The sequence below is a fragment of the Triturus cristatus genome, chromosome 7, assembly GCF_964204655.1.
Source record: "Triturus cristatus chromosome 7, aTriCri1.1, whole genome shotgun sequence".
Lineage (NCBI taxonomy): Eukaryota > Metazoa > Chordata > Amphibia > Caudata > Salamandridae > Triturus > Triturus cristatus.
Window position 1 is genome coordinate 155,974,974 of NC_140590.1, and position 13,935 is coordinate 155,988,908.

General features: G+C 44.4%; 1 protein-coding gene across 1 annotated transcript in view; it reads left to right on the plus strand.

The window, feature by feature from the left end:
- Nucleotides 1-1,559: 1,559 nt before the first annotated feature.
- Nucleotides 1,560-13,935, plus strand: part of LOC146809091 (uncharacterized) — a 37,771-nt gene continuing 25,395 nt past the window's right edge. Inside the window, exon 1 of the mRNA XM_085615891.1 lies at nt 1,560-2,208. Within this exon, the coding sequence (XP_085472017.1) occupies nt 1,765-2,208 (444 nt within the window). The 5' untranslated portion in view covers nt 1,560-1,764. The remainder of the gene's footprint in view (nt 2,209-13,935) is intronic.

A 13,935-nucleotide genomic window follows, 5' to 3' on the forward strand; every position in this document is an offset into this window, starting at 1 on the left:
AACAGGTGTTGAGAAGGCAGGTATGGGTAGGCAGTGTGTTGTGCATGCTGCAGGAGGCTTGGTGTCTCTGTGCATGTAATGTGGTGCGGTGGGACGGTGAGTGAGTGTCAAAGGGGTGGGAGAAAAGTGGCAGGGTGGGAGGAGATAGCACCTCCTGTTCATATGGGGAGGCCTTGGTGCAGTAGGTGGCAGACATCTGCAGGTGAAGGCAGGGATGGTATGTAAGCGGCAGGTGGGGCAGGAGACAGCACCTTCTGTTCGTATGGGGAGGCTTTGGTGCAGTGGGGGGCAGACATCGGCAGTTGAGGCATGGATGGTATGGAGGGCTTTGTCTGGGTAGTGTCTTGGGCTCGGGTGGGATGCTGGTGGGCCAGGTCACGGCGCTGAGTGTGGTTAGGAGGCAGACAGGTGCAGACATGCTTGCCTTTGCTGCACCTTTGGCAACCATTAAGGCTTCTGGGAGGGGGAGGAACAGGCAGTGGGGGAAAAAGAGACAGAAAAATCTGTAAAAAAAAGAAGAAAAGAGTGGATAATAGAAAAAGTGGAGAAAAAAACACAAAAAGTGGCAAAAAGAAAAACAAAAGGAGAGACAGAAAAAGAGGCAAACATTTGGTTCAGAAGTCACTTTGCAGGTCCAAAAAGGCCTGGGTCTTAGTCAGAGGACCGCGAAAGGAGCCATGGGGGTGCTGTGGGGGCGCAAGACCCAGTCGGAGGAGCAGATAGGCAGGGACCAGGCCCCCTTTTTTATCTGTAAATCGGATGCAAACACACTGGGAGCACCCAGCCAAATGCATCTGCACTGGAGTGTTTGTGCGGTTGTATTTACAGGTCAGGGGCGTTTCATGAAGGGCTCCAGACCCTCCTAGCGTCTCTCTTGCAGAGCGTCATAAAACAGCTCCTTATCCAATATTTCCCTGACACACAAGGAGCCACATCCTGAAAAGCTGCACTAACTCAGCGCAGAGCAACGCACCCGTCTTTTGGCATTTGAAGGGCCAGAACACAAAGCATTTGACTAGTGCTATGTCAAGTTGGTGGTGGTAAACTAAGGCAGTAATGGCTTCAGACACCTTCACCACCATATTATAGACAATATTTTGGAGAAGGATAAGTTTTTACAAGAAAGTTTGAGTACATTTGTTGCGTGGCATTTTGTTGTAGTGGTGATGTGTTGTGTTATGTTTTTGTAATTTGTTTTTGCTGCATTGTTGTAATGTTGGGTTTTGCTACACTTGTTGTGTTGCTCTCTGTTTTGGCCGCTTGCTCTGTTATATTTCCATTGTGCTGTTATGTTGCTTTGTATATGTTACTGTGTTTGCACTTCATAACAAGGGTCTATTAACAGAACACCTGCGTGCGTTGCGTGCTCAGGATCCGCAGAGCGTGGGGTACCATGGCCACCTACTTGAGTGGGATGCCATGGCCACCTGCCCGTGAGATGACAACAAGACTGTGCCAAACCACACCTCTGGCGCCAGCTGGAATGTCAGAACACACAGCCAAGGCACACCTTTGGGCGATACAATGCGTTTTCCATGAAGGGGAAGTCTTCCATCTCTGTGGCAGGCTCTGTACTTCCTCGTAGGCATGCCCTAACAGAGCCGAATAATGGCACTGTTTCCTGCTTGTTCCATATAAAAAGGGGTCTCTCTGGCGCCCGGAGAGAGTGTCCTGAAAACACCCACGCAGGACAGGCACAGAGAGGGCCGAGACCACCCGAGACCCCTGACTCACCCACCCGGAGAAGGAGAGACAACATTCGCGATGGATGCACAGGAACCCTCCAAGGAGTGGCCCTCGGCGGCAGACAATGGTCCACCCGGTACCAACGCCGCTTATCCACCGCCGGTTTACCAGCAGCCTGCCAATTTCTACGGCCCTACCGCGCACACGCATTACCCAGCCAGCCACCCGATGCAGAACACCAGCTACACCCAATATCCAGCCAGCCACCCGATGCAGAACACCAGCTACACCCAATATCCAGCCAGCCACCCGATGCAGAACACCAGCTACACCCAATACCCAGCCAGCCACCCGATGCAGAACGCCGTGTACCCTGACGGGCAGAATCTGGTGGTGACCACCCAGCCAGTGATGATATCTACAACGCAGGCCTACACCTCGGACTACCTGGGCTACTCCATATTCACCATGCTGTGCTGCTGTCTGCCGCTCGGCATCGCGGCGCTGGTCTTCTCCTTACAGGTGAGTTTCTGAATCAGCATCTTTCGGCACTGGCGCTCACTGGCAGCAAGATGGCTTCCCGGAGGTAGAATCTTAGACAGGGGCTTCCGGCGCACGGGGCGGGTCTCTGGAACTGTGGTTTGAACTTTAAAGGGTATTGCATGGCGGGGGTCGAGATGCACTGATAAAACTGGGGGGGTTAAGTGGGATGAAATAACTGAAGGGTCTCTCAAAGGGGCGTGGCCAATATAATTAAGGGCGTGGCTTAAAAACACATAAGCTAAAAATCTGTGCTTAGCATAGTGTGCCGCCTGAGTTGTATTTTGCTGTTTCTGTCATTGCATCCAGAAATAGGATACAAGTAACATCATCCCTACAACAAGTGAGGACTATTGGCTTTGCCAATGGTTGTTAGTTGCATAAGATAAATAGGAAGCAACTATGGCTTGTATAGAATACTGAAAAAGCTTCCACTTAAAGCCTGGTGACACCACGACAATGTTGCCGCTCCTGTGTTTCAAAAAGAGAAGGGAAATCCAGAGGGAAAATGACTCTCTTTAAAGGATTTGCGATCCCCTGCAACGCTCACCTGGCATGAAGTCATGCCGTAACTTCTCCACTTGTGAGAAGTGAGCAGTGTGAGCACACGCACACATGGATGTGCCTGCACTCACTGCAGTCCGGAAAAAAAGGATCTTGTGTGCCAGGGCACAAAACAGAGCCGGGTAGAGACCCGTTTCGAGGCTCCCTTTAAAAAACTGCCAGTGCTGAGCATCGGTGAAACCCGGCCCACTTAAAGCCCTGGATAAAACTATTGAGTGGGAGCGGCAGGAATGGAGTAGGTGCAGCATATTACCTTAGATCACTGAGATCTAAGGAGAAATGTTCATTAAAAAGAAGAGTTTTTCAACATGAGCGGACAAACATTCTTGGCCCGCCATGAATGCAAGAGGCAAGTCAGGTGTCATGTATGCCATATATGTGGGCTAGATTCTTATTCTATACAAGAGAACAATTGCAGCATATTAAATCAGAGATTTTTCAACATCACAGGGCCAGAATTCACTATTTGAAGGTGCTCTCATATGGGATAATGAACAAAAGTGAGGCTCATTGTTTGCCTAGAACCACATCATTTGGTGAAGCAGGGAAGCCATAATTGATCCCAGATTTTTCAGTTTCACCCAATGTATTTCAGCCACTACATGGGTGTCTCTTTCTGACATAAAATGTTAACACTTTGTCCTTAATTATTTAAGGATACCACAATGCTCAACATCTGCTGCATTTTGGAAGCCCCCACTTAACTTCTGTTCTACACAGTGAGGGGGTGTGTTTTTTTACATTGCCACAGTGCTAATTGGGGGAGGACAAAGGCATTCAGATAAGGCTCGGCTTGCTTTCGTGGACGTGCGGGGACGGGCAGAGAAGGAATAGGACTCGGGCAATGTCCTCTTCTTTTTTGTGCTGGCAGCTGCCCCCGTCTCTTCGTCTCTTTCTGTCTTGCCCCTCACTTACTGAAAACCATGACTTGAAGAAACGGTTCACAACCTCTCTTTCCTTCTTTCATTTAGTTGCTTCCCTGTGAAATGGATCCAAAAAAGAAAAAAACACTCTTGCGAGAAATGCCCTTTTTCTGACATTTTTCTAATCCAAAGTGCAGCGGGATGAAGAGAAATAGAAGGTTTTAAATATGAAAAATAAATACATAACTAAATAAAGCAAGACAGAGGGGTTGCAAAGCGGCCAAATTGGTTTTATTTACATCCAAATACATCAGCATCACTTTACAGAGTTTGCCAGTGAAGCGCTACTTTTGTTTTCTCGTCTTTCTTTGAACAGCATTGTTGTTCCCAGGTGGGAAAGTGCACCATTCCTGGAGGTACTGCAATACCTGGTTGATGGGTGGATTGGAAAACACAATGTGTACCATGGCTCTGTGTTTATGGATGTGGTCTTTTTAAACCATACTGCTTACGTTTTGTAATGATATAAGCAATGGACATTGAAACGGCTCCCTTCAGGGCCCTCTAGTCATGTCCTTAACTTTTCAGGTAAAACCATTTGCTGATTTCTGAATAATGAGTGAGAGATCGTTAAGGTAACCATGTTGTTTCTGCTTACATTTCACATGCTTTACTTAATCTTGCATTCCTATGAGTGGTTGCTTTTACTTATTTTTAGGCAGCATATTACTCTTATCAAGTGCATAATTTGAATTGAGCCACATCCAAGTGTTTATAGCGGGCACAATTAGGTTGTAGCTGAAGGCAGTGCAAGTTTCTCTCAGTGGGGCAGTATGGTGTTCAGTGGGGGAGAGGATGTGGCACTATGGCCAGAGCTGTCGAATTTGGAACTGGGGAACCGGGTTCAGCCTTCATGACCAGTCCACCAGACCACTCTACTGAGGGAGCACATTCCCATGCTAGACTTTAGAAGGCCCCACTAGAAGGCTTGATGTCTTAGCACAAGCAGGTGTACCCTAGTGGTATCAATTGTGGGTTAACATTGAAGGCCTGTCCACCACAATCCATACTGAAGTTCATCTCCAGTCTTGCGGGCAGGCCTACGAAGCAGCACACCCTAGAGCAACAGTGATCCAGTCGCTGCGACTCTGTCACTGAGGTCACATGAACCTTGAACAGGTTAGGGCAATGCGAACGGTGTGACCGCACTGGGTACCTATTTCGGGTGGGTGCGTAATGTTTGCAAGTATATTATGGTTTGAAAAAAAACTTGCTTCCTCCTTCCTGGCCTCCAAGCAATTTTCAGAAACAATAAAAATGTCATGATAACTTTGGTGATTAATGTTCTTCCTAGAGAGATCAGAGTTTTGTCTAGTGGAAGGGTTGACTCCTGGAGAGGTAGTACAGAGGGTTAATGTGTCTGCTGTAAAGAACATGTACCATGCAGATCACAAAGTGCACTGCTTTAATGGGGGGACCATGATGAATGGTCATTTAATGTCAGCTGTAGATGATGGATCCCTGAACAGTGTCATGTATGTGCATGTTTGCATTGTGCTGAGGGAATTACCAGGTAATTATTCACGCAGCTCTCTGTTGGATGTCACATGCGGTTTTTCTGAGTCCCCAGATAGATCATGCAGTCTGTGTGTTCTCTTTTGTACTGCCAGTCGCTGCCAGTCACCAGTGTATTCAACTGTGTAGACTTGGACCGTGTCATGTATGTGCATGTAACTTGCATGATCGAGGTAACTATTAGCGGCGATACTACATGTCTCACGGACCTCTTTCAAGTGCTCGCCGTCCTTTTTCACCAGCAACCCCCCCTCCCCAGGGGCGGCAATCTGAGAGATAGCCCTGGGCGCCACAAGCTCTAGCTACGCCTGTGCTGCAAGGGGATCTCTATTCTCCCTGAAAAGTGCAGTTTGTCTGCACTTTGAAAACTTTGATCAGCTTGAAAGCAGATGCTCCATTTTTCACAGGAATGCGCTGCCCCCAAGGCAGCACAAGTTTGTGGCTGCCCAGCAGGAAGCACATTCACCCTCATATGGCGCATTTTCCTTGACTGTGCCAGGCGCACATTTTAAAAGGTGTTTCCCATGCTTCCCATGTTACACGGTCAGCAGCCGTTGCTGTGCCACATCTCTTCTCCTGCAAAGTGGCTTGTTTTGAGTTGAGATTCCGAGAAGACTTTGAGCTGGGCCGGAGCCAGGCATTTGGCTCCAGCTTTCAGTGGCTCACTCACCTCAAGTTAAAGGGAGCAGTAAAGCCATCTCATCATTCCATCTTCCGCTCTCATTCAAGCTCCTCAGCAAAAACCTGCCATCCTGACAACCGGCCAGACATAGTCACAGTGGAGGAGTATGAGGCAAGCTTGAGGCATGCGTCTCACCGCAGGCAGCCATCAGTCAGAACCACATGGACGCAATGTCAACAATAAAGCTCTTTGAAGAAGCCAAAAGACAAGTTTAGTGGATTAGAAAAAAAATGATATATACATTTGAAGGGATATTTATTTAGTGCAGCGAGACAGGGTAAAGTCAAACGCTCCAATGTCACTTCTAAGGTGGTTCTAATTATTGTAATTAAAAGGTGGTCGCAGCTATCTTCTACAGGGTGTGTAAAGTGATATCCGGCCACCATCTTACTACAATATTTCAAACCCCCTTAGAAGTTACCATGGAACCTGACTCGCTGGAACTAGATAATTATGCCTTAAAATGTTTCTTGAGCTGAAGGGGCTCAGTGCAGGAGGACAGCAGATATAGTATTGTGGTGGAAGGATGCTCAAGTAGCATGCATTGGTTTAGTATTTTGTTAGAAGGTATTGGAGCACTTAACATGAGCACCAGTTATGTTACCTACAGTTAATTTTTGGTAGGCTTGGGAAGATTAAGTGATTTGCCTAAAATCACAGAATGTGGAGCCCACACCGAGACTCGAATCCCAGCTCCAAAGTCGGCAGCTCTGGCCCTTATGCCACATCCTCTTTCCTATATTTGTGCTCCAGAATGATAGCAGAAGGGCAGAGATTGGCTGGGCTCAGTGGCATGCAAAACAGTAAAATTTGGCGAGACATTCAGCATGTGTACATTTAATATGTAGAGAGAAAGTTAGACTATTTGGATATGTGCATGTCGTCTCAAAACACAAACCTAACTCGATTAAATATTTAATTTGATAAGCAGAGCGCAGTCGTTCTGTGCCAATCATGTATGAGGTGCTGAGCCAGTGATGAGCCAGTGCTGTGTAGGGGTCAGAGTATTAGAAAAGCACGGTCTGCTCAGCCCCAAGACTGAGATAAAAGGACAAAACTGTGGAATCTCAGTGTTGTGAATGGGGTTAGTTTGGAGTTGTGGACAGCAATTTAGATGCCTTGGATTTCAATGAATAAAATCATGCATTTAATTGCTGTTTCTGCTAGCCTACGTCGATGTGATGATGGAGGCATAGTATAGTGTTAGGAAAAGACAAAAGGCACTCCCTGAGATAATTTAAGGTCCTAGAGGAGGGAGTACAGAAAAATTATAAATAAGAATAATAACCTCTATACTGACCTATTTAATTTTAGAAATGACCCATGAAGGTGGTCTTCCACTGAAACGCGCGTAGACCGCGAACTGTTTCCAGAAAAGTGGTTTTAGAGATCTGTATCTCCTGTAATAGATGGTTTTGAGAAATGAATGATTAAGTCCACCTGACGATATCTTTGAGACCAAATCTAGGGTCCTATTTTCTTTCTTTCTGTTTTCTTTCTTTCTGTTTTTTAGATTGCACGTCTTGAAAGGGTGATGTATGAATGGAAGTATGTGTGAGCATAATAGAAGCTTTGAATGATGGTTAAATAGTTAGCACTTTTTACATGTCTATGAGATGTCTTTTGTGAATTTAGTGTATTAAGTATTTGTAAAAAGAAATAGTGTGAAAATTATTCATATCATGTGTAAAATTCTATATATACATGTACATGAAGTTATTTTAAACAAAAAATGTCTACATAAAGATTAATAAATTGTTTCTCAAAAATATGTGTGATTATGTATGATATGCAGAAGGTTTTTTGGTAACGTAGAACTCTCATGGGTCATTTATAAAATTAAATAGGTCAGTATAGAGGTTATTATTCTTAGCATGGTATGGTGTGCAATATGGGACAAAGTCCCGTGTGCCAGATTCACAAAGGCAAATTTACACTCATGGGTAAGATTGCTCTTGCTGTAGTAACTTTGCTGCTGTTTTGGCATTCACAAACTACACATTTAATTTTACTAATATCCACAAGTATGAGAGGCAACACAAAAACAGAAGTATTAATCAATTTCGTCCGAAAAGCGGCGATAATTTTATCGCCTCATTAGCAAGGTCACGCTAACGACGCGTGAAACTTGCATTAGCGTACGAAATCTTAACATCCAGCTTTGCATCTCTAATGAGATGCAAAGTGGGCTTTCCTGACCTAACATGACAGGAGAAATGTCGCTAAGCGACATTTCTCCTATCATCAAGCCCCACGCTATGAAGCATAGCGACAAGAAAAGTAGCGATAACCCCTGTTATCGCTACTTTCCTTACGCCTGCTTTAGGACTGACTTAGCCATGATATCCTATGGAAGGTGGATATCATGGCTAAGTTTGTGAGGCCCTATCAACAAGCTAACGCCACATTTCATGAGATTATCGCTGGGTTTCCAGCGATAATCTCACGTTAGGCAGTTAGCGCTAGGATTTTTATCGCTTTTGAGATAAGCATTGCTAATAGCACGCTATCTCAGCAATAAAAATCCACGTTAGCCGGCGATAATTATCCTAGCGCTAAGTGCGCTTAGCGATAATTATCGCCGGTTGTTGCTGATATGCCCCTTTGTTCTACTTTTCTAAACGCTAAAAACAACTTTCTCGAGGACCAAATAAATGCAGCTACAAATCAAACCAGAAAAAAGTGCGGATTAAAATTTTAACAAAAAGTATCGGTAATAGAGAATTTTTCATCCGCTAAACACACAAAATCAAGAAGCAAATGCTCGAAATACAAATTCTCTGTTTTGCCGCAATAAACTGGCAGGGTGACATGTTCTAAAGTGTTTCAGAATTCCAGAAGCGTCCAATAAATATTGCTTGCCGATAGAAAATAATTTCCCCACTATACATTTAGGAGTGTCTCCTCTCCTCTGCTTCCTCATTCTGAGGCTTCTTGTGTTTGACGTGGTCTCCTCCTGATGCAATAATAATGTCTGAGTAAAGTTAGTCCCATTAAAAATTAGAAACCTCATAAAGAAATACAGCAGAGTGCACTTGATGGGAACTCTCTCAAGTCCAGATCAGTAATGAAGTCATGGAGAGGGAACTACTTCCAGATGAATAAGGAAAGTAATAGAAAGCAGTCAGAAAACACTTTACTCTAAGTTCCAAGTTCTGTGGTACCATTTCTAGGTGAAAAACAAAGAAATGTAAAACAAAACTGTATGACATCTTGCTTATGTATGCCTGTGAAGAAAGCTCCATGCTCAAAGTTTAAATAAAATGACCCCTTGACAATAAACACAATTTTTTTTCAAAAGTCTCGGGGGCTCATTTATGAGCCCCTGCGTCACTTTTGCGCCACCGGTGCGTCAGTTTTTGTGACGCACCAGTGGCGTAAAACATGCGCCATGATGCGCCATATTTACAAAGTGACGCATCTACCTAGATGCGTCACTTTGTAAACCCCTGCGCTACATCATACCTGCGTCAGGTATAATGTATGCAGGGTGGGCGTTCCCACGTAAGTAAGCATCGTAGAAGTGACGCAGTGAAATCTACGAGATTTCACTGCGCCACTTCTAGGGTGCAAATGCGTCAATATCTTGCGCCTGCCTCACAGCAGGCATAAGACTGACGCAGGCCCTTTCACATGGGGCTTACCCCATGTGAAAGGATACATTGCTGGAGTTGCGTCACTTTTGTGACACACTCCAGCAATGTGTCACTTTTGCGCCTACAGATACGTCAGAAATACTGACGTATCTGTGACTCCTTGCGACATGATGCGTCATACTGTAAATATGACGCATCATTGGAGTCGCAGGGAGGGCGCAGTGAAAAGTGACGCATCACTGTTTTCACGCAGTGATGCGTCACTTTTCATAAATGAGGCCCTCGGTTCTTGCAGTATTCCAGTGGGACCCGTAACACGAAGATAAACCCAATCAGAAATCCATACATTTATCCTCATGTGCTCCATGGGCCCATGAGAGTGCCTCAGTATCTTATGGGGGGTCAAAATTAAAAAAAGTAATTAAAGCAGCCATTTGATGGGCCACTCAGGAAACACTACTCAAAAACCAAGACTACAGCCTTTAGAAAAAGCCACAGATTCGTTTTTTAGACCACCATTACTGGATTGGTTTAAGGGAGGCAGTTTGTTATCAATACGAGTCCATTTTGGCCTCATGGAAAACTGGACACCAAGAAAGACAGAGTAAATCATTCACTAGGACTATCACAGGTGCAGCATCGGAAGATAACAACATCATTGCCATTCTGTCTACTTCTACAGCACCACACCAAACATTCATGAGAAAGAATCAGTAATGTGGTAGTTTTTTAACTTCAACTGGCCCAAAAGAATAAGTGTGCAGGAGGTTATATGCAGTTTGTGCAATCAGGAAATATATATAGGAAAGCCTGGACAACTTTAATGGGAACCAGTAGGAATGGAAAGTACATGGGCACTATGCATTCCAACAGCATAGCCAACAGCATAGTTCATGGTGAGACGCAGAGGAGTCGAGCAGATAAAGAACTGCTGCCAGCTCAAGAATGGGGTGAAAAGGATGAGAGGATGCACTGCAGGCAGTGTCACAGTTTTGGATGGAAATTAGTTGAAGAATAATTTCAAAGACCATGAAAGTCCATATCAACAGAACAAAAAGACTGTTTGAAAAAACAAGATACAAAAAATGTGAGAAACAATTAAAAAAACATTTTTTTTTTAAATTAAATTTAAAACATTCAAACAATTGCAAAAAACAAACAATAAAATATGGATCCAGTCTCTTCTACACATAATCAGAGTTTTCATGTAGACAAGTTAATGTTGGATTAGAAGGCTCTGTGCATCAAGGGTTGACTGCCCCTGAGGAGTGTGGTGAAAGGCCTGGTCAGAAGGCAGGAGCTCTGGCCAACCACTCTCAGTGAATAATCAATGGTCGTGTGCAGCACAGAGTTGGCCATGCGAAAAGGATTTAGGGACTGGTCAGACTCTTCTGCTGCACATAGCCGAAAGCTATGAGCAGCAGGCAAATGGGTTGAGTTTAAAAAAGTCACTGAAAAAAATGTAGGGTAAAATGACATTAAAGTTAGCCATGGTTTTATGATATTACCACATGTAAAACAAAAAAAGAAGCCTGTAGAAATTCACTGAAAAAAACAAAAGCTAAAGTGATGTCATAGTTAGGTATTGAAATACAGTAAAAATTAAGGTTTTAAAAAACAAAAAAAATGAAATTTACCAGTTATAGTTCATTTAGCTATTACTCACACCCCCACCATGCACTGCTTATGAACTCACATAGAGCACTACTCATGACATGTTAACTGGATATCATTGATGACATCACTTCTCACATCATACAATCATTGTGATATCGAGTTATATGATTTATGGATTTAAAGTGATTCACCATGCTATACCTGTGAAGAATTTTCTATTTATGTTAATGAGATTACCCTTTTAAAGACTTCACATGACCCACAATCTAAGTCAAGAGGATGGCCATGCACACAGTGATGTAATTAATTTAGTGAGATCATAAGCAATGCTTGGCACAAGTTATGTGGTTCAGTGTACATATATATATACACATATTATCTACTGGCGGTCGCCAGTAGATAGTTATAGTTAGGACCGTGTTTCCATAGGAAATCTCAAAATTCTATTTTGAATAACTTTGGCGCCGGTTGACGAATCTTTTGCGAAATTTTCAAAACGAATGGGGCGCTCGGCTCAGCTCCTACCCTGAAAGTCTCGGGGGGATTCGTCAAGCGGGGGCCGAGAAAAAAGGGGGGTCCCAAAACGCGTTTTCCCCATGCATTTTCCCATAGGACCTTTAGTCGAAGGTACAGCCCGAACGGCTGAACAGAATTACTTGAAATTTGGCAGAGAGGTAGTCTTCAGGTCAGGCATGTGCCTTTTGCATATATGGAGTCAATCTGTTCAGTAGTTCCTGAGAAAATTGCAGTTAAAGCACATAAATATCTATAGCCGCGCACCGTGCGCGCACCGTGCGCGCACCCTAACGTGCGCGAGCGAAATTCTGATTGGTGGTTACATGTCAGTCAACGATCGAATCGGTCGAAATCAGGAAGTGTCGGCAGCCATTTTGTTTGTTTTCAGTGCGAGAGTGAAAAAGGAAGGTGGCGAACGTGAAAAGGGGGCAGGGTAGAGAGTTCCTGACCACCAAGCCTTTGTCAGGGGGTCCCTGAAGGACCCCGAAGGCAGATCGCGGGATCGCGGGGGTGCGCGCACCGTGCGCACACGGTGAAAAACCATAAAAAGTTTTTTTACAAATTTTAATACGTAGTTTATTGTAAAATAAATATATTAAAAAAATAATAATACATACATAACTTAGCATTTAAAAAAATGTACAAATTCACTGAAAAAACCATAGGTATCACACATGTTATAGTTAGGTGGATATTTCACTCGGAAAAAACCAATGAAATTCCCCCGTTATAGTTAGTTCAGATAACTATAACTCGCGCGACAGCCACTCTATCACAAGGATGATGTCATCAGTGATGTCAAGAGTGATGCAACTGACCATGTCATGAGTGATGTAATATGTGACGTCATGAGCAGGATTGCGGGCGTGCGAGTTATAGTTATCTGAACTAACTATAACGGGGGAATTTCATTGGTTTTTTCCGAGTGAAATATCCACCTAACTATAACATGTGTGAAACCTATGGTTTTTTAAGTGACTTTGCAAGGTTTTTTAAATGCTAATTCCTAACTATAACGTGTGTGAAACCTATGGTTTTTTCAGTGAATATATATATACATATATATTACCTACTGGCGGTTGCCAGTAGGTAGTTATAGTTAGGACCTAGTTTCCATTGTAAAAGCGTTTTTTGATTTGCCAATATCTTTGGCGCCATTTGACGAACGTTTGTGAAATTTTCAAAACTAATGGGGTGCTCTAGTCAGCTTCTGCAGTACCTCTTCCAGATTGATCCATGAACTTTCAGGTCCCTAACCAGCCTGAAGCTGCTGTTCCTGAACAACAACCTCCTGAATGTGGTAGGTGGCCCTAGGTGTGTCAGTTGGCCTAATTACAGTGGCTCTAAAACAGATTGCACCCACACACAGATAACTACTCAGCCAGTGATCACTTGTGACCACAGCTTTTTTATTTATCCCCTCGGGCTGAGCCCAGCCATGAGGCGTGCAACTGGCTGCATTTTAAGGGAGAGGCCGTGTGGACCTCTATAGGGGTGGGCGGAATTTGCGAAATCCACTTTCGCAAATTATCGAGAAAATGTTAAAAATTATCGCAAACACGCGGAAATATTGCGAAGATGCGGAAGTTTTTTTCCCGCATGTTCGCGAGATTTTCTGCATGGTTGCGGCTCGCCAACTTACCCATGTAGTTGCTCGCGGGCGCAGCCATCTTGTTTTCAGTTGTCTCGCGGTGCATGATTGCGAGAAGAAAGACGTGATCGCGCGACGCATGACGTCACTGCGGGCGCGAGCTGTCGCAAGACAGCGCAAATGGCTAAAAACAATACAACATCTCATGGAGAACGCGACCGGATCAAGAAAACTTGTCGGCGAATGCACGGATTCAGGTAAGGCGATCGCGCGCGAGAATGTATTATTTTACAGCGCGAGCAAGAACCAAATTATCGCTAAGCTGCGGAATGCGGAAATGTTGACATTTTCGCGCTTTCCGCGGAACGCGAAAATGTCAAATTATCGCAATTTCAGCGAACGGAACGAAATTTTCGCCCAGGCCTAGATCTCTACATCCCTCCCATCTTTTAATCAAGAAATGCGCATTGCCAACAAAAATCTTAAACACATTGACACACAAAGTTTATCATCTTCTGGCTGGGTGCCGGGTTCGGGTGCAGTTGATATCGCTGATTACTTGGCACCACACTCGGCACTTGTTCACCAGCAGGATCTCCACCCGATGCACCTTTGGGATGTGGCGCTAGAGTCTCTCATGGTTGGTTGCCGGGCCCATAGTTTCCAGGTGACTCCCCTGCTGCCGGTTGAGGGGTGAGCGGTACA